Source organism: Ursus americanus, chromosome 30, assembly GCF_024610735.1.
Source record: "Ursus americanus isolate L20-20 chromosome 30, mUrsAme1.1.p, whole genome shotgun sequence".
Classification (NCBI taxonomy): Eukaryota; Metazoa; Chordata; class Mammalia; order Carnivora; family Ursidae; genus Ursus; species Ursus americanus.
Genome location: NC_142156.1, coordinates 17,761,058 through 17,779,517, shown reverse-complemented (window position 1 = coordinate 17,779,517; position 18,460 = coordinate 17,761,058). Strand labels below are relative to the sequence as shown.

General features: G+C 44.8%; 2 protein-coding genes across 11 annotated transcripts in view; one reads left to right on the top strand and one right to left on the bottom strand.

Moving 5' to 3' along the window:
• The window catches only part of P2RX7 (purinergic receptor P2X 7), a 39,961-nt gene extending 27,207 nt beyond the window's left edge, over positions 1–12,754 (bottom strand). The window contains exons 1-3 of the mRNA XM_045777214.2: positions 12,532–12,754; positions 1,915–2,083; positions 494–562 (exon numbers count right to left, since the gene is read on the bottom strand). Of these exons, the coding sequence (XP_045633170.1) occupies positions 494–562; positions 1,915–2,083; positions 12,532–12,656 (363 nt within the window). The 5' untranslated portion in view covers positions 12,657–12,754. The remainder of the gene's footprint in view (positions 1–493; positions 563–1,914; positions 2,084–12,531) is intronic.
• IFT81 (intraflagellar transport 81) overlaps positions 1–18,460 on the top strand; it is a 209,924-nt gene that overhangs the window by 47,707 nt on the left and 143,757 nt on the right. The window lies entirely within an intron of this gene.

Below are 18,460 nucleotides of genomic sequence, written 5' to 3'. Positions count from 1 at the left end.
AGTGGTGTAGTATTTTCAACATTGTGAAAATTTGAAAAACCACTCATTTCTACACTTTAAAATGGAGGGCTTTATGGCACAGGAGTTATATGTCAATAAAAAAGAAAAATAAGAATCTAAAAAGCAGATGCCATGGCAGCCAGGTACCACTTTCAGGAAAGCTCCCGCTGGAGAGCAGGGGGCCTGGTCCAAGCAGCACGAAGGCTCAGCAGGAAATGGGAAGGAAGGGGTGCCAGCCAGCACTTTCTCCTGGCCTCAGAAAATGAGGTCAGCTAGGTCTCAGGCCTGAGGACAGAAGGAAAAGAAAAATGAGATGACCAGTTTACGCACATTTGGCTTTCTGTTTTCTAGGGAGCAGGTTTAATGGCCGGTATTAGGGGAGCCAGAGCCTGACTGTAGTGTGAAAATGGCCTCTGCCCATCATCTTCCTCTGACCCGTGTCCCCTCCAGCAACTCTTCTCACCCGCCCGACCACTCCAGGTCCCCTCCTTACATCAGGACATAACCCCTGCTGTTGGCCTTCTGTCTTGATAAAGTTTGTCATCACGAAGAAGGAGTTCCCCTGCAGAGAAAGAGGAGAGGAGGCAAATGCTAGGTCTTGGAGAGCAGAACTACTTAATCATAATAATCCAGCCTGCTCAGTGCCTGGGGGTGAACCTTCCACTTTCTAAACTATACTCTAGAAATCAGGTCCGGGAGCAACTTGGACTGCGCTGAGGGCTTAATATCAAAGCTAGATGAGCTGCCCTGCTGAGCTGAAGGAGAGCAAAGGGACATTCAAACTGATCAGGTATTCATTTTCCATTCCAGCCTTAAAAGCAGCCTTGTCATTTTTTGGACACAATAAAATCCCATTAAATTGAAACTTAAGAAACCTGGGGAGGGGGGTAGGGCGATGGAGGTGTTGGCTTCATCAGAATGCTGTTAAGATTATCCAGGATTTTAATTAAGGGGCAAAAGGCAGCCAACAACCCAGGAAATAGCTGGAGTTCTTACTGACCCCCCATTAGAAACAAACAGATAGTGGCCTTGGTTTTACGGTTTTGCAAAGCACTCCAGCTCCCAGAGACTGCAAAAGTGCCCTTTTGTCCCTCCAGCCTCCCTATCTGTTCTTTGGTGTTCTCATTCCTACTTTGGTCTCTCCTTTTTGACTATTCTACTTTTATTTCCTCTTTTTTTTTTTTTTTTTAAGATTTTATTTATTTATTTGACAGAGAGAGACAGCCAGCGAGAGAGGGAACACAAGCAGGGGGAGTGGGAGAGGAAGAAGCAGGCTCCCAGCGGAGGAGCCCGATGCGGGACTCGATCCCAGAATGCCGGGATCACACCCTGAGCCGAAGGCAGACGCTTAAGAACTGTGCCACCCAGGAGCCCCTTATTTCCTCTTCTTGCAAACTGAAGCAGTCACAAAGCCTCTCCCTGCAATCCACACCCTTCCTCTCTTTGTCAGCTATTTCCTTTCCCTTGTGCAAAAATGTATCTGAGTGAGTGGTTTTTTTCTGGACATTTTTGTTGATAAAACTCCGCACAATTTAGAAGGGCCAGTCCTGTCTAGGCAGCAAGTTCTTTGTCCTTCTGGATCTAGGCAGACCTTGCTGACTTGATGGCCCTGCTTCTAAAAAGCTGCGTATAAATCAAGTGTGAGTGAATCAAATCGTGCTTTAAATGCACCAGGACACACTGCTATTTTGAGAAACCCCGTAGGACTTGATAAAGCAAAGTATCATCTTTGAGCTGCTGGATCTGACCCAATTTTGCAATTTTTAGGTTTTCTCGGTTGGGATTTTCACAGAGCTTTTTAAAATAGGGCTGGTGTTTTTCTGGCATGAGGCTCTGGGTCCCAGAGGAGGGAGGCAGGGACCCTGGTGACAGTGACCAGGGAGGAGTCCTTGGGAGTTGCTGACAAGAGCTCACCTGCAAAGGGAAGGTGTAATCCGCGGTGTCAAAGACCCCAGACACCATCTTCTTCATTCCATTCTCCAATATCTCTGCCTTCACCTCTGCTATCCCTTTCACCTTGGTGTGCACGGAACTGATTAGAGGCTCTTTCTTTTGGTACCGCTTGTCACTGATCAAAGCAAAGCTAAATGGCAGACACAGAAAAGCATCAGTGGTTTTCTCAAGGGAGGCCCAGTGCAGTGGTGTTGGATGCAGGTTCCGAAGGCTGCCTCCATTCACCTCCTAGCTTTGCTGCGTGACTTTGGACAGGCTACCTGCCTTCTCTGTGACTCATTTTCCTTATCTGTAAAGTGGGAAGAATCATCCCTACCTCAGGGGTGGTTGTGAGGATGAAATGAGGTATACGTGCAGACTCCTCAGCATCGTACCCGCACGCTGTGAGCACTCACCGCATGGAAACGATGGCCCCCAATGTCAGTCTCCAGTATTGCCTGATATAAACCCTGATTTACAGGGCAACTTCTCAAATACCAGAGTCCAGCTGCAGACTGTCCATCAGCTTTGTCCTGGGGCTGAGCAACACATCAACACCTAAGCATGTGTCCAACAAAATGTGGTCTCCCGTACGATGACACCCAAATATGGCCATGCTCTACATGCTTTATGTAACTTGCTATTTTTACTCAATAATATATTATTAAAAATTTCCACAACAGTAATGATAAGCATATGATAAAGATAGATCTATGGTATAGAATCATTTTGAATGGTTATAGAGCATTCTAGGGTTTAGATTGGAACATATAAAATTGCTTATTTTGTAGACCAAAGGAGTAGATGTTGGCGATTCCATATAGTTCAACCTAAGAGGCAATTTGTGATAATTTGCCGCCAGTCTCTTCCTGGTGGATATTTAACTGGAAGTTTTGCTCAGTTTTTCCAATTGTAAACATTTTTTTTTGGTAACCCTGATATATATCTTACTGTGTGCCAAGCACTGTTTTAAGCATATGTTAATAATAGTATATTAACTCTTTCAGTCCTCACCACCCCCAAAAGAACCCTGTAGGGAAGGTCCTAGTATTATCCCCACCTTATATCTGAGCAAACTGTGGTATGGACAAAACAAGCGTAAGTTCAAATAGTGCTATAGATTGAATGTAACCCCCCAAAATTCAAATGTTGAAACCTAATCCCTAGTGTGATGGCATTAGGAGGTGAGGCCTTTGGGAAGTAATTAGGTCATGAGGGCTGAAGGGATTAATGCCCTTATAAAAGAGTTTCCAGAAACTCCTTGCCCCTTCTACCATGTGAGGGCACAGTAAAACAATGGCTGTCTGTGAACCAGGAAGTGCGTTCTCACCAGACACCTTATCTGCCGGCACCTTGATCTTAGAATTCCCAGCCTCCAGAAGTCTGAGAAGTACGTTTCTGTCGTTTCTAAGCCTCTCGATCTATGGTATTTTGTTACAGCGGCCCCAACAGACTAAGGCACAGAGTAGCAGCGCTGACCCCACAGTTTATGCTCTTTTGGATGCTATTATAAATGCAATTATTTTCTTAATTTTCTTTTTAAATTTCCCCTTGCTGGTGTACAGAAACAACTGATTTTTATGTGTTGATCTCATACCTCGAAACTTTACTGAATTAGTTTATTAATTTTAGTAGCTTTTTGTGGCTTCTTTTGGATTCTCCATATATTGGATCATATGATCTGAGTGGTGTTTTACTTCTTCCTTTCCAATTTGGATGGCTTGTATTTCTTTTTCTTGCCTAATTGCTCTGGCTATAACTTCCAGTACAGTGTTGAATAGCAGCAGTGAAAACAAGCATCCTTGTCTTGTTCCTGATCTTTGGGGAGTAAGCATCTAGTCTTTCACCATGGAGACTGTCTGTTCTCTTCAGCACTATGCTTCATTGCCTCTCCACTCTCCTCTCTCATGTCACCAGGCATGTACTTGCAAAAGAATCTTTTCACACCAAAGATAAATTCACACCCTAAGATAAATTTCTGGGCTAAAGGATGCATACATTTTATATTTCAGTTCATTTTGCCAAACCACAAAAAGTGGAGCCCTTTCATGCTCCCACCAGCAAAGCAGAGTGTATGCACCACTTTTAAGAGGGCCTTAACAAATCAACAGTGTAGTTGTGTGGGCTTGGCTGAGATAGTAAAGAATCTGGATACCATATTGAGGGCATATGGCCAGAGGGATTGAGGTCATTATTTTAAAGTAAAGGAAAAATATATTAGCATGGTATGCCATTTGGAGAGTGTCAACTAGAAGAGGGATCACAGGACAGAACTCTAACTAAAGGGGAGAATGACAGGGAGACTGATTTGGGCTCAGTGTAAGGAAGAAACGTCTAATGGTTAGTCCCAGAAAAGAATAAGCTTTCTTTGTGGTTGCTAGTTGGTGACAGTGATGATGATGATGATGATGATGATGATGATGATGATGATGATGATGATTTTCATTTATCTCATCATCTCCCTTTCTCTGGTCTCCTTTCATCTGCATTCTGACATCATTTCCCACCCTAAAAATAAACCTTCTCTCGATCCCACATTCTTCTCCTACCACCACCACTCAATGCCTCTCTGCTCCTTTGTAGCCAAGTCCCTTGAAAGAGTGAGTCACCACATCCATTTCTGCATCTCCATTCACTCCTCTGCCCACTCCAGTCTGGCTCCCACTCCACCACTTCTCTAAATCCTCTCTTGCCAAGTAAAGAGCAACGTCATCCTTGCTATATCTGATAAACATACTATAGATTTGATCTTCCTAAAATTCTCAGCAGCGTTTGACCCCCCATGACCATGCAACACCTCCTTCCCCTTCTTCCCTTAGCTTCCTGGAATCCACATTCTCCTGACTTTCTTTGGATCTCCATGGCCACCCATCTGAGAATCCTTCAGGGACGTCTGTGCTCCCCATCACTTAAATGTTAGCATTTCTCAGGGGTCTGTTCTAAGCCCTCTTGTCTTCTCATTTACATCTGCTCTTGCTGGTCAGTTGTAGCTACTTCCATCGTTCTAGTTACGTCTATATGCTGGTGATATAAAAATATCTATCTCTAGTTCCAGATTCACATATCTCTCTATCTACTAAGGATCCAAATTTGTATGTCCCATATACATGAAAAACTCAGTGCCTTCAGTTCTGAACTCATCTTCCACCCCAGATGGGCTTCCCCCCCCACATTTCCTATCCCAATAAGTTCTCCCACCACATATCAGTTGCCCAATCTAGAAACATTCCTTAGCATCCTTTCCCTCATTACCCTTCAACCATTCAATTGTCAAATCCTATTTTATCTTCCTAATGCTATTCATCTACTTCTCTCCTCTACCGCTGTCACCTCCTTAGTCCAAGTCACCGTCACCTCTCACCTAGACCTCCCAGTAGCCTCCTGAATGATCTCCCTGCCTCCATATGTGCTCCTGTCTCCTCCATATTCTACATGATCTAGTAGTAAAAGCTTGGGCTCTGGAGTGAGAAGCCTGGGTTCAGTCTTGGCTCTACCACTTACTAGCTACATGGCCGTGTGTAAGTTACTTAACCTTTCTGGGTCATTATTTCTTCTTCTGTAATAAGGAAATGTTAGTATTACATTGGGCAGAGTATCTGGTTCTAAACAGAATCCGCTCTGCTGAGTTTGAGAAGAAATATTGTCTAGAAAATGCAAATCTATATGGTTGAAATTTTTCATAATGAAATGTTGGTGGAAGGGTGGGGAAGACTCTCCATGCTTTCTCAGTGTCCTCAGAATGAAGTTCAAGGCTGTTCATAATATGATCCTTTTTGGCTTCTCCAGTCCCACCTTTGCCTCCCCTTCTTGGCATCTTGCACGTCAGCCAGCTGACGCATGCTGCTCTGTGAATAATCCATCGTTCCTCTTTCTAGCACTGTGCTAAAAACCCAGGAGGGTTGAGAGGTTCCTGCCTTGGGTGGGAGGCTGGGCTGGAGTGGTGGTGCCCAGAAGCCTGTGGGTGTGTGGAAAGCTGGTCCACAGAGAAGCCTCGGTTTCCAGGGTGAAATGAGAAAACCAGGACAACAAGGCAAGCTCTCCATAAAGCTAAATTTATTCATTTGAAAGGACCATTTTTGTAGACTGTGTGCTTCTAGCTTTCTTAATGGTTTAGTTTAGACATTTATGGAGGGAAGCCGATAGATGGTAGTAGTTGTTTGCTTGCTTGACATCGCTAACAATGCTGTTCGTCAATAAGCTTGCTGCCCCTCAGTCTTCCTCCTGTTAGTAAAGGCATCCTCATTCACCTGGGAACCCAGAATCATCTTCCACCTCCTAGCAAATCTGTCAGTTCTGCCTCCAAAACTTATCCCTGCTTTGCCCACTTCTGTCCACCTGTGCTGTCCTGTTATCATCTGAGTTGCCACCTCTCTCATCTGGTTGACTCTGGCGCCCTTTTCACTGCCCTCCTACTGTCGCTCTTGCCCCCCACGATCTGCCTTCTACACAGAGGCCCAAGAGCACTTTAGAAACAGGAATCAAATGGTTTCACTCCCCCCTGTCAACCCTGTGAGCAGCTTCCCATGGCCCTAAGGAAGAAATTCCAACTCTTCACGCAGTCTGGCCCTTGCCTACCTCTCTGCCCTCAGCGCCTGGTCCTCCCTCCTCTCTCACCAGCTTCTGGAACATGCTGTCCTGGCTGCTTCTCTTTTTTGCTTTCAGATATGTGCATTCACTGTTCTTTCGGTCCCTTGAGTCAGTTGGCTGGATTCTCCTCTTCCTAGAGGCAGTCTCCTCCCGAAGTGGGTTTTCTCCGGACCCCCCATCTCTATCACATCACCCAGGGGTTCAGGGTAGGATGAGAATGTGGCAAATCACTTCATGTTTCTGTTGCCCTCAAGTGGCAGGAGCCATAGGGGCCATGCCTGGGTTGGATTTGCCCCTCCCCGGCTTCTGGTGTCCCCTCCCATCTCTGTGGTGGACTCACTTCCACTCAGTTGAAAAAGGCCCAGCCTCACAGGTAGGTGTGTGGCAACCCTCCCATGAAACAGGCAGCCAGCCACAAACTAGCTCAACAGCACCATCTCCATGGTGACAGACAGCCTGAGGCTGCGCAGGACAATATTGTGCTTTCTGTCAGCCTGAGTAGAGGTTGACTGGGTAAGGGAGAAGAAGCAGTTTGAGTGAAGTTTGTTCTGTTTTTCTCTCAATCTTCCCTACTCTTCTGTATTCACTGGAAAAGCTTCTGAGAGGGCTAGTCTCCAGGGAAGAGGGAAATCTTCCCAAGAAAATGAAAACATCTTTTACTTCTCTGCTTAAAATCCTCCTACAGCTTCTCAACTCACTCAGAATAAAATCCAAAGAACGCAGAGTAGCTTCCAAGGCCCTGAATGATCTGCCCTTCCTCCCCCACCAGTGTTCTCTCTCCAGTTCACGCACTTCTTATCATTCACTAACTTGTTTCCTCTGCTCCAGCCACACTGACCTGCTTGCTTTTCCTTGAACACCCTATCAAGTCTCTACCTCAGGGCCTTTGTACTTGCTGTTCCCTCCACCAGAAACATTCTTTTCCTAAATATTTCATGTCTTGTTTCCTCCCTTCGTGCAGATCTCAGCCCAAATGTCTCTATCCCACACGCACTCACATTTGCCCATTATCACTCTCTGTTCTCTTCTCTGCTTTATTACCCTTCATAGCATCTGTGAACATCACATATTTTATTATTTCTTTTTTTGCTTTTTTTGGTATCATATCTCTCTCCTCCACTGGCATGCAACCCCATGAGTTGTAAGAACTTTGTTTTGCTCACTGTAATAGTCTCTAGAGCCATGAATAGTGTCTGACTCATAGTAGATAGTCTAAAATTTATTTGGGGGAATGAATGAACTATAGAAAAGGGTAAACTTATGGGATCCTCATTCCAGCCTCCCTCCTTCTCCTGCACTTGCCCAGGCCAACCCAGAAAGACAGAGATCGTGGTGAAGAAGGAAGAATGATTGATTGGCCAAAGATTGAGAAGGCCTAGTACTCAGGCTTTCGCAGTCTGCTGGGTAAACCACTTCAGTAGGGTGCTTTCTGGGTTAAGAGCATTGGATTGGTTTTGGATTTGAATCCTTTTTGAAACCCACTTTCTACCCGGATGATCTTGTAGAAATTAACTCCATCTTTCACAGCTTTTCTTTCCTTATCTGTGCAATAATGAAAAGAATACCTATGTCCTAGCATATCAATTGAGATGATATAAATAAATCCAGCTGTATAAGGAAGTTATTTTTATTGTCATGCAGGTTTTTTCAATTAGTTTTCCTGGGAGTATAATCATCATTATCCTATTCTTCCCACCTCATTGAGGCCAGAGGACAAAAAAGAACCATGGGTTGGAAAACCCTGCGGAATTCCAGAAGCTTATTCTCAGAGGAAATCTCTGTTGAGAATACCAAGGGCCCTGCCCTGGCAATAACCTGGGGCAGAGTCTCCACAGCCCAGGTGCAGGGCTGAGACAAGCCAAGGATAGAGCAGTAGACTTCAGTAGTCTCTGAAATTTCTCACTTTTGGAAAAACCATGTAATGGTTGTTTTTCCTTTGCCCCACCCCCCTTTCTTTTCCCATGTCTTCCGGCAATAGTGTTCTTCTTTCCTAAGGTAAAGTTACTGGATGTGGTTCAGATTGGGCGCCTTGAGCCCTGCACCCTCTCCCTATTTCCTGCCACAGGAGTGAGCACATGACCCAGGATTGGCCAATCAGGTGACACCATGCTCCTAGCCTCAGGATTGGTTCAGGGGTGGTTGTGTAATTCAAGCTGTAGCAACCAGAGACTTTCCTGGGACTTTCATGCCACAGCTATCAGGAAAGACTTGCCTGTTCCTCTGGAGTTACTGAGGATATGAGTGTGGCATCATGCCACATAGAGAGCCGAATCAAGAACAAAGCCAAATAGAGCCACAGTGTGGGAAGAGCGACCCAACCCGATGACATAGTTTGAGCTTTTATAACCAGCCATGTCTGAGGGCAGCTCCATCTCTTCCACTGTGTGGTTTGGTGCCTAACTTGAGTTAGGTCTCTGTCACTTACTATCCAAACACTTTGGACTAGCACAGGCCTACTCAGCACGCTGACTACACACTCCTGTAACCCTGGAAGCTGGAGCCACTTGACCCTGCCAATAGCTACAGCCCCTGCCTTTGATTCCAATCTGAACTTGGTTTTGAGGGACTATGAAAAGCTAGCCAGCCTTTTGTATTATTTCTTTTATTGACAGCCCCTTCCTTGTACCCCAGTCTCAATAACTGAAGCCCTGTCTTACTTCATTATCCTGGCTCTTTGCCTTTGCAACCCTAGTATGGACAGGCTCTGAACCTAGGACTCCATGGCTAGAACCCACCACATGCTGCTACATATCTTGAATATTACCTGACCTGTCTGGACTTCCAACCTGTGGTCCATACCCATCCTATTTGATGCAGACTACCACCCCTAATCCCTAGGCACCATGGGTCTACCCATTTCACAAATGGCCGAGTTGCAGTTTTATCAACTTGAGGCCCCACAGTACAACTTAAGGCAGCATTTCCCAAGCTGTGGTCTATGGGACTCCATTCAGTAGCAAGATGGTCATTCTACTGAAAACATGTGAGAACAGACTGACAGGGATCCCCAAGTCAGGCACCCCATCTCATGCCTGAACTGGGGCACCCATTCACTTGATCACTGCACTGTCGAAATTGCGCTGTCTCTCCCATGGACATATGTAACTGGATTTGAGGGAGTTAAATGCATGGAAGATAAGGTTCCACCATATGAGAGAAAAATATTTATCATTACAAGGTGCTCTCATAATAAGCTGTTCCTATATACAATAATCTGCTTTTAAGAAATTGTGTGCCAAGAATATCAGGAAATCACGTCACCTGTCACATGGAATCGTGACGCATGATCTATGTACTGGTGCATAAAGGAGCATTTACTAACTGTGCGTTTCATCATCAGTTCTATGATGTCTGGCTCAAGTAACGTGTCTTATTTTAGAATTTAATATATGTGTTTATTATTTAGTGCTTGTATAGTAAACATATGAATCAAATCAAATTCTTATTAATAAGAAGAATTAACACTTGGTGAGGGCTTGCCATACACCAGGTATTTTTCAAGCAACTAATTCTTACAACAGCCTTTGTCCTCATTTTACGGATGAGGAAACCAAGGCTCAGAGCAGTGAAAGATTATTGAATCCACATTTCCAGATCTCAAATCCCAGGTGTGGACATGGTTACTTTGACAGTCAAAGGAGAGAATGTATATGAAAGTGCCTATTATATTCAAAAAGATAATTTTTTGATTTTTTTAAATTCAAGTATAATTAACATAGTGTTATATTAGTTTCAGGTGTACGATATAATGATTCAACAATTCTATACATTTCTCAGTGCTCATCAAGATAAGTGTACTCTTAATCTCTTTTATCTACTTCACCCAACCCCCACCCTCCTCCCCTTTGACAGCCACCAGTTTGTTCTCTGTATTTAAGAGTCTGGATTTTTGTTTGCATCCTTTTTTTCTTTGTTCATTTGTTTTGTTTTTTAAATTCCACATAGGAGTAAAATCATACTGTATTTGTCTTTCTCTGACTGACTTATTTCACTTAGCACTATACCCTCTAGGTCCATCCATGGTGTTGCAAATGGCAAGATTTCAGTCTTTTTTATGACTGAGCAATATTCCACTGTATATGTACTACATCTTCTTTATCCATTCCTCTGTCAGTGGGTACCTGGGTTGCTTCCATATCTTGATCTTGGCTATTGTAAATAATGCTGCAACAGACATAGGGATGCATGTATCTTTTCCAAGCAGTATTTTCATTTTCTTTGGGTAAGTACTACGCAGTAGTGGAATTACTGGATCATATGATAATTCTATTTTTAAGTCAAAAAGGTTATTTTTAAAGATAGCTGCTATTTGTGGAGCTTTTACCCTCTGCCAGACATTGAGAAGTATTTGCCATGCCTTTTCTTGTTTAATTATGACACCTCTATGAACAGATGCAGAAAGGGAGGCTCAGAGAGGTTAAGTGACCTGGCCAAGAAAACTTAGCCAGGATTATAAAATAGGTTGCTCTAACTCTTAGCTGGTAAACTACATTGTCTGACCTTAGAGATGCAAATTTTCTTCATCATCATCACCATCATCACAAAGAGCAATGGGACATTAGCCATTAAGGAACTGTGAATCAAAACCACAATGAGAACCATTGACTAGGATGCCCATAATCCAAAAAAACCAGACAATAGCAAGTGTTTGGTAAGGATGTGGAGAAACTGAAACATACATTGTGGTGGGAATATGAAATGGTGCAGCCATTCTGAAAGCGGTGGTTCCTTAAAATGTCAAAAATAAAGTTACTGAATGATCTTTCATTCAGTGGGTAGGTGCAATACCCAAGAAAACTGACAACATGTTCATGCAAACACGCATACACCCATATTCCTAGCAGCATTATCCATTATCCATAATAGCCCCAAACTGGAAACAACCCAAATGTCTACCCCCCAAAAAAAGGTTTATCCAGACAATGAAATATTACTTGGCCATACAGAGGAATGAAGTAGAGATACATGTTTCGACATGAATGCACCTTGCAAACATGATGAGTGGAAGAAGCCAGACACAAAGGACCACATAGTGCATGGTTCCATTTCTACGACATGCCCAATATAGGCAAATCCCAGAGACAGAGAGTAGATCAGTGGGTCACCAGAGCTACAGGGAAACAGAAGGATTGGGAATGATGGCTCAGGGCTGTGGAGTTTCTTTTTGAGGTGATGAAAATGTTCTAGAATTGATTGTGGTGATGGCTGCACAACTCTGAATATACTAAAATTCACTAAATTGTACACTTTATTTTTTTAAAGATTTATTTGAGAAGGAGAGAGAGCTTGTGAGCAGGGGGAGGGGCAAAGGGAGGAGGAGAGGGAGAATCTGAAGCAGACTCCACGCTGAGTGCGGGGCTAATGTGGAGCTTAATCCCGTGACCCTGAGATCATGATCTGAGCCAAAATCAAGAGTCAGATGCTTAACCAACTGAGCCACCCAGGCGCCCCTAAATTGTACGCTTTAAACGAGTGAGTTGTATAGCTGTGTGAATTATATCTCAATAAACTGTTAAGAAACGGAAACAAAAAAGAGCAAGGGGGACCTTCCAGATACTAGAGAGGACTTAAAGTTACATTGACAAGTTTGGTCCTATTCCTCCCCTAAGGGTGATGACTCAGACAGATGCCAGGATTATCACCAGGTGTGCCCTAATCCTTGCCTCCTCCCTTGAAATCCAGGGTGTTGCCCTGTTTCCCACTTCCCCCAGGTGTGCCCTGCCCAGCTCACCCAGGCTGGTCTGGGATAGAACCCGAAGTGTGGCTTTGCCTCTTGTGGCTTCTTTCCGCAGCAGACTGCTTTGTTTCCTCCTGCCTGCAGCTGCATCCCCCCTCCCCCCTGTCCCCCTTCTCCCCGCCCCCCCCCACCTCCAGCCCCAGCTTGCTATGAGGAAAAAAGTCTCAAATTTAAAACCACGTGGAATTCAGGATGTGCACCAGAAGCTGCACCTTGAGGATTTTTGTGCTGTCAACCACTGCAGACATTTGGGGTCATCCCCACACCCCGCTTACCTGATGTAGGAAAAGACCAGCACGTGGAAGATCCACTTAATGGTGCCATAATTTGTGCTCTGGATCCGGAGGACTTTGTTTGTCTCATACTGGAAAACATCTTTCCAGCTGCAGCAGGCTGGCATGGTGAGAGGCTCACTCTCCACTAGGCTCTGGAGGAAGGCTCAACCCTTCTAGACCAGCCGCAGCAAGTCCACCAGTAACAGGAAAATGAAACGTACTGATTCTTCGCAGGAGCCTTTAAGTTTGAGTTCCTCCAATGACGACAGAGTGGGGGCGGGCCCTGGCAGCTGCCCCAGATGTGGCTGGGGATAAACAAGAGAAGCGAAGTCCTACAGGCCTGGCTGGCAGATGACCCTGCTCCAGCTGGCCTCCCCCAGATGCCTGCACAAAGATGGTGTTCAAAGGAAGGGCATTTTTAGCATTCTCCCTTATCCCCCTTTTCCTTTCACTTTTTTGGACTCCTTTCAGTTGGGGGAAAGGGGCAGCCCTTCAAATGTCAGGAGACCTAGTGCTTCCATTGTGTCTTAATGAAGGGCCTAGATCTTTCTGTTGCCTCAAGGCCCACTCATAGACTGACTGATTCATTTCTACAACCCTTTGTTCAGCCACAGATGTCTATGAACGCTGGGTGAATGAAGGTCTCCCTCTTCTCCCTCTCCACACTTCCTCTACAGCGCTCTGGTTTGTAGATGGTGGGGGGAGTCAGAATTGCTGGGGCTGGGAGGGGAGGAAGACTTTTATTTCTATGCTGGATATTTCTGCGTGACTGTTGAGATCCACTGAGGTCTGCTGTCTGACCTGCCCCTGGAGTTATGCCCATGACTAGGCCAATCAGCCTAAGACCATCAGAAACAAACTTGCCTTTCAGCAAAATTAGGTTTACTGACTCATTCAGTGAGAAAGAGCTTGTGCCGGAGGAGGTACCGCCATCATCAAAGGGACAGAGTTATCATAGGCTTATGGGCGATGGTGGAGTCTAGATTAAATTTAAATGAAAGCAGATTTTTTTAAAAAAAAAGATTTTATTTATTTGACAGAGAGAGAGGCAGCGAGAGAGGGAACACAAGTAGGGGGAGTGGGAGAGGGAGAAGCAGGCTTCCCTCTGAGCAGGGGGCCTGATGCGGGCCTCGATCCCAGAACGCTGGGATCATGACCTGAGCGGAAGGCAGACGCTTAACGACTGAGCCACCCAGGCGCCCCTGAAAGCAGATTTTGATAGGCTCAAAGCAAAGCAGGTTTGTATAAAACGGTCAACCTCAGATCCGGATTGGAAGTAATAAAGCTAAGACAAGTGTTGAATGTTGTGTCTAGAAACCCTTTATCAGAAGCTCTGCAACGAAGGTGCAAATTGAGGCTGCTTCTCTGTGGCAAGGTGGCTTAGATCCTCCAGGCGAAAGTGGAATATTTCATTCTTACTGATGCAATTTCCAATAGCAAGTTTTCTGATAGCCTATGATTTTAGAGTACCTTACCTCCTGGCTCTCGGTTCAGGACACTGGAGAGCAGGAAGAAGGTGAGATTGAATGTAAATTTTCTTGGCCCTTCTTGCAGTGCACGCAGCAGGGCTCCTGATCTTTCTGCTGAACTCGTAGACTGATCCCTCATGCTCTTCCCTCTGCTTCCTCAGCCCTCTGTCTACTATTTCTCCCACCACCACTTCAAGGATACTGTTTTTTGTTTTTTTTTTAAATGATTTTTTATTATATTATGTTAGTCACCATACAGTACATCCCCGGTTTCCGATGTAAGGCTCGATGATTCATTAGTTGTGTATAACACCCAGTGCACCATGCAATACGTGCCCTCCTTACTACCCATCACCGGTCTATCCCATTCCCCCACCCCCCTCCCCTCTGAAGTCCCAGTTTGTTTCTCATAGTCCATAGTCTCTCATGTTTCATTCCCCCTTCTGATTACCCCCCCTTTCTTTATCCCTTTCTTCCCCTACCGATCATCCTAGTTCTTATGTTCCATAGATGAGAGAAATCATATGATAGTTGTCTTTCTCTGCTTGACTTATTTCACTTAGCATTATCTCCTCCAGTGCCGTCCATGTTGTAGCAAATGTTGAGAACTCGTTCTTTCTGATAGCTGAGTAATATTCCATTGTATATATGGACCACAACTTCTTAATCCAGTCATCTGTTGAAGGGCATCTCGGCTCCTTCCACGATTTAGCTATTGTGGACAATGCTGCTATGAACATTGGGGTGCATATGGCCCTTCTCTTCACTACGTCTGTATCTTTGGGGTAAACACCCAGTAGTGCAATGGCTGGATCATAGGGTAGCTCAATTTTTAACTTTTTAAGGGACCTCCACACGGTTTTCCAGAGTGGCTGTACCAACTTGCATTCCCACCAACAATGTAGGAGGGATCCCCTTTCTCCACATCCTCTCCAACAATTGTTGTTTCTTGCCTTGTCTATTTTTGCCATTCTAACTGGCGTAAGGTGGTATCTCAGTGTGGTTTTGATTTGAATTTCCCTGATGGCTAATGATTTTGAACATTTTTTCATGTGTCTGTTAGCCATTTGTATGTCTTCATTGGAAAAGTGTCTGTTCATATCTTCTGCCCATTTTTTGATTTGTTTATTTGTTTCTCGTGTATTGAGTTTGAGAAGTTCTTTGTAGATCTTGGATACCAGTCCTTTATCTGTAGTGTCATTTGCAAATATATTCTCCCATTCCGTGGGCTGCCTCTTAGTTTTTCTTTTCTTTTTTTTTTTTTTTTTAAGATTTTATTTATTTATTTGACAGAGACAGCCAGCGAGAGAGGGAACACAAGCAGGGGGAGTGGGAGAGGAAGAAGCAGGCTCATAGCGGAGGAGCCTGATGTGGGGCTCGATCCCGGAACGCCGGGATCACGCCCTGAGCCGAAGGCAGACGCTTAACGACTGTGCCACCCAGGCGCCCCTGCCTCTTAGTTTTTCTGACTGTTTCCTTGGATGTGCAGAAACTTTTAATCTTGATGAAGTCCCATAAGTTCATTTTATCTTTTGTTTCTCTTGCCTTTGGGGATGTGTCATGAAAAAGGTTGCTTTGGCCGATGTCGTAGAGGTTGTTGCCTATGTTCTCCTCTAGAATTTTGATGGATTCCTGTCTCACATCGAGGTCTTTCACAAGGATACTGTTCTTAATAACCACTCTCTACCTCTTGAGCAATTTCTTCCCTTGATTTCCGTGACTCCCCTGGGTCCCTTCTTCTAGTTTCTCATCTTTTTTTTTTCTTTTAGGATTTTATTTATTTATTTGAGAGAGGGAGACAGAGGGCATGAGCTCGAGAGATAGCACAAGTTGGGGGGGAAGGGCAGAGGGAGGGAGGGAGCCCAGTGGTCGCAGGGCTGGATCCCAGGACCCAGGATCATGACCTGAGCCAAAGACGGATGCTTAACCAACTGAGCCACCTAGACGCCCCTAGTTTCTCATCTTTACCTCTGTGACTCTTTGTCTTATCTTTCTATGACTCTTCTCCTTTTATGTGTCAGTTCCAGCAAATTCTATCTCAGCATTTTTTATATTTCTATCAGTCATGTTAAGACAGGTTATGTTGCAATATCAAACAGCCCCCCAAATCTCATGGCTTAAAAACAAAATGTCATTTTATTTCTCATCCACAATATATATTTATCATGGATCACCCAGGAGGCTCTGTTCATTGTAGTCACTCAGAAAACAAAACTAATAGAACAGCCACTATCTTGAACTCTTGAATGAGAAATCTGGCAGGTCTTACAGTGGCATTTAAATGCTCTGACCTTGGGGCACCTGTGTGGCTGAGGTGGTTATGCGTTCAACTCTTGGTTTCAGTTCAGGTCATGATCTCTCGCTCCTGGGATAGAGCCCCCAGTGGGGCTCTGTGCTCAGCCAGGAGTCTACTGGAGATTCTATCCTTCTCCCTCTTCCTCTGCCCCTCCCCCTCCTCAATGCATACGTGGGCACTTGTGCACCCTCTCTCTTTAAAATAAATAAATCTTTGAAAAAAAAAAACTCTGATCTAGAAATGACGTACTCCCTTTTGCCCCTAACTCATTGGTCAAAACTAGTCACTTGGCCCCATCTAACAACCAGGGAACCAGGAAATGCAATCTCACCATATATCCCCCTCTGTACCAAGAAACAGAAGAAGCAGACATATTTGGTAAATTGCACTAATAACTTTTGCGTCTTCTCCCTGGGAAATTTCATCCACACCCATTCTTTTAAGAATCACCAAATGCTAAAAGAAAAGGGGATGGAAAGAGGGGTGCATGTGTATATCATGTGTTTAACTATGCATGGCATATAGCTGGAAATAGGGCCTACTACATAATTTGGGGGCCCAGTGCAAAATGAAAATGTGGGGTCCCGGCACCTGGGTGGCTCAGCCGTTAAGCGTCTGCCTTAAGCTCAGGTCATGATCCCAGGGTCCTGGGATTGAGCCCCGCATTGGGCTCCCTGCTTGGCAGGAAGCCTGCTTCTCCCTCTCACACTCCCCTTGCTTGTGTTCCCTCTCTCACTGTCTCTGTCTGCCAAATAAATAAATAAAATCTTAAAAAAAAAAAAACAAGAAAGAAAATGTGGGGTCCCTTAGTCAAGATTAAGAATTTCAAGATGGCAACAGCAGAGCATTAAAGCAAGCTCAGGTCCCTGCTACATGTGCGTCCTTATGTACCTACACAGGTCCCATGTCCATGAAGCTAGCTGTGTCTGGAAGGATATAGAAGATGGTCTTTGGGGAGGGAACTGCGGGATTTGTCAGTGTTTGTCAAGCGACTTATTTATCACCTTTCTATGAAGTTTTTCTACCATACTCATGCATTACTTTTTAAAAATCACTGGTAGATTTTAAAAATCTCTATCACAGGGGCGCCTGGGTGGCACAGCGGTTAAGCGCCTGCCTTCGGCCCAGGGCGTGATCCCAGCGTTCTGGGATCGAGCCCCACATCAGACTCCTCCACTATGAGCCTGCTTCTTCCTCTCCCACTCCCCCTGCTTGTGTTCCCCTCTCGCTGGCTGTCTCTGTTAAATAAATAAAAAAAATCTTAAAAAAAAAAAAAATCTCTATCACAGACCAAATCTGCCTTCTGAGCTCCACACCTGTACAGTCTATGAACCTCCAGACCTAAAAGTCCCATAGACACTTAAAATCACATCTTCAGAGTAGCACACTTCCCCACAAAACAATACTTCATGTAGGGACTGATTTGAGGGAGAGAGTAGAGACACGGATGAGGACTACCTTTCCTTTAAGCTCAGCTTGAGGGTAAGGGTGGTTTTTAATAGGGGTATAGTGTCAAGGGAAGATTGGGGGAAGGGGTAGTTAAGATGGAAATATTTGAGCTGTTCAAAGTGGAATGTCAAGAATGGTGGTTTCTGTTTCTTTGTAAAGTAGGAATTAACGTCATGAGTGGAATGGGGCTTGGAGGCTTGGGTGATTTTCTCTTCGTCAAGGGTGTGTGTGTTTCTGGTTACAGGTCAGAAAATCAAGTGACTTCCTTTAGCAGAAAAGGTAGGGGTTTTTTTTGTTGCTGTTGTTGTTGAGGAAACACTGCTGTCTTACAGAACTCAAGTGCAGGAAACGTGAGAACTTATTAATAGGGAAACTAAAATGTCCCTAGCTGAGGTTGCACTTTCGGTTTGTCTGAAGCTGTGTGGTCCCGCCTCGGCCTGTCTCTCTCTGCACCCACTGTGCATCTCCCTAAACACGGGACTTCTCTGCTCCTCTGCGGGCACGTCACCAAACAAGGCCATCATGGCATCCACATCAGGTGGCCACAGTTCACAGGAGACTCCAGGCCTACTGCTTAATTCCAGAGTCCCAGAAGAGTGAATCTGATTGGTCTAGCTGTCTATCTCTGGTCCAATCACCTAAGGCTATGGGCGGGGTCACAGAAGAAACATGTTGTGGGGGGCCTATTGGGGAGTGGGGGTAGAAGGGGGTAGAA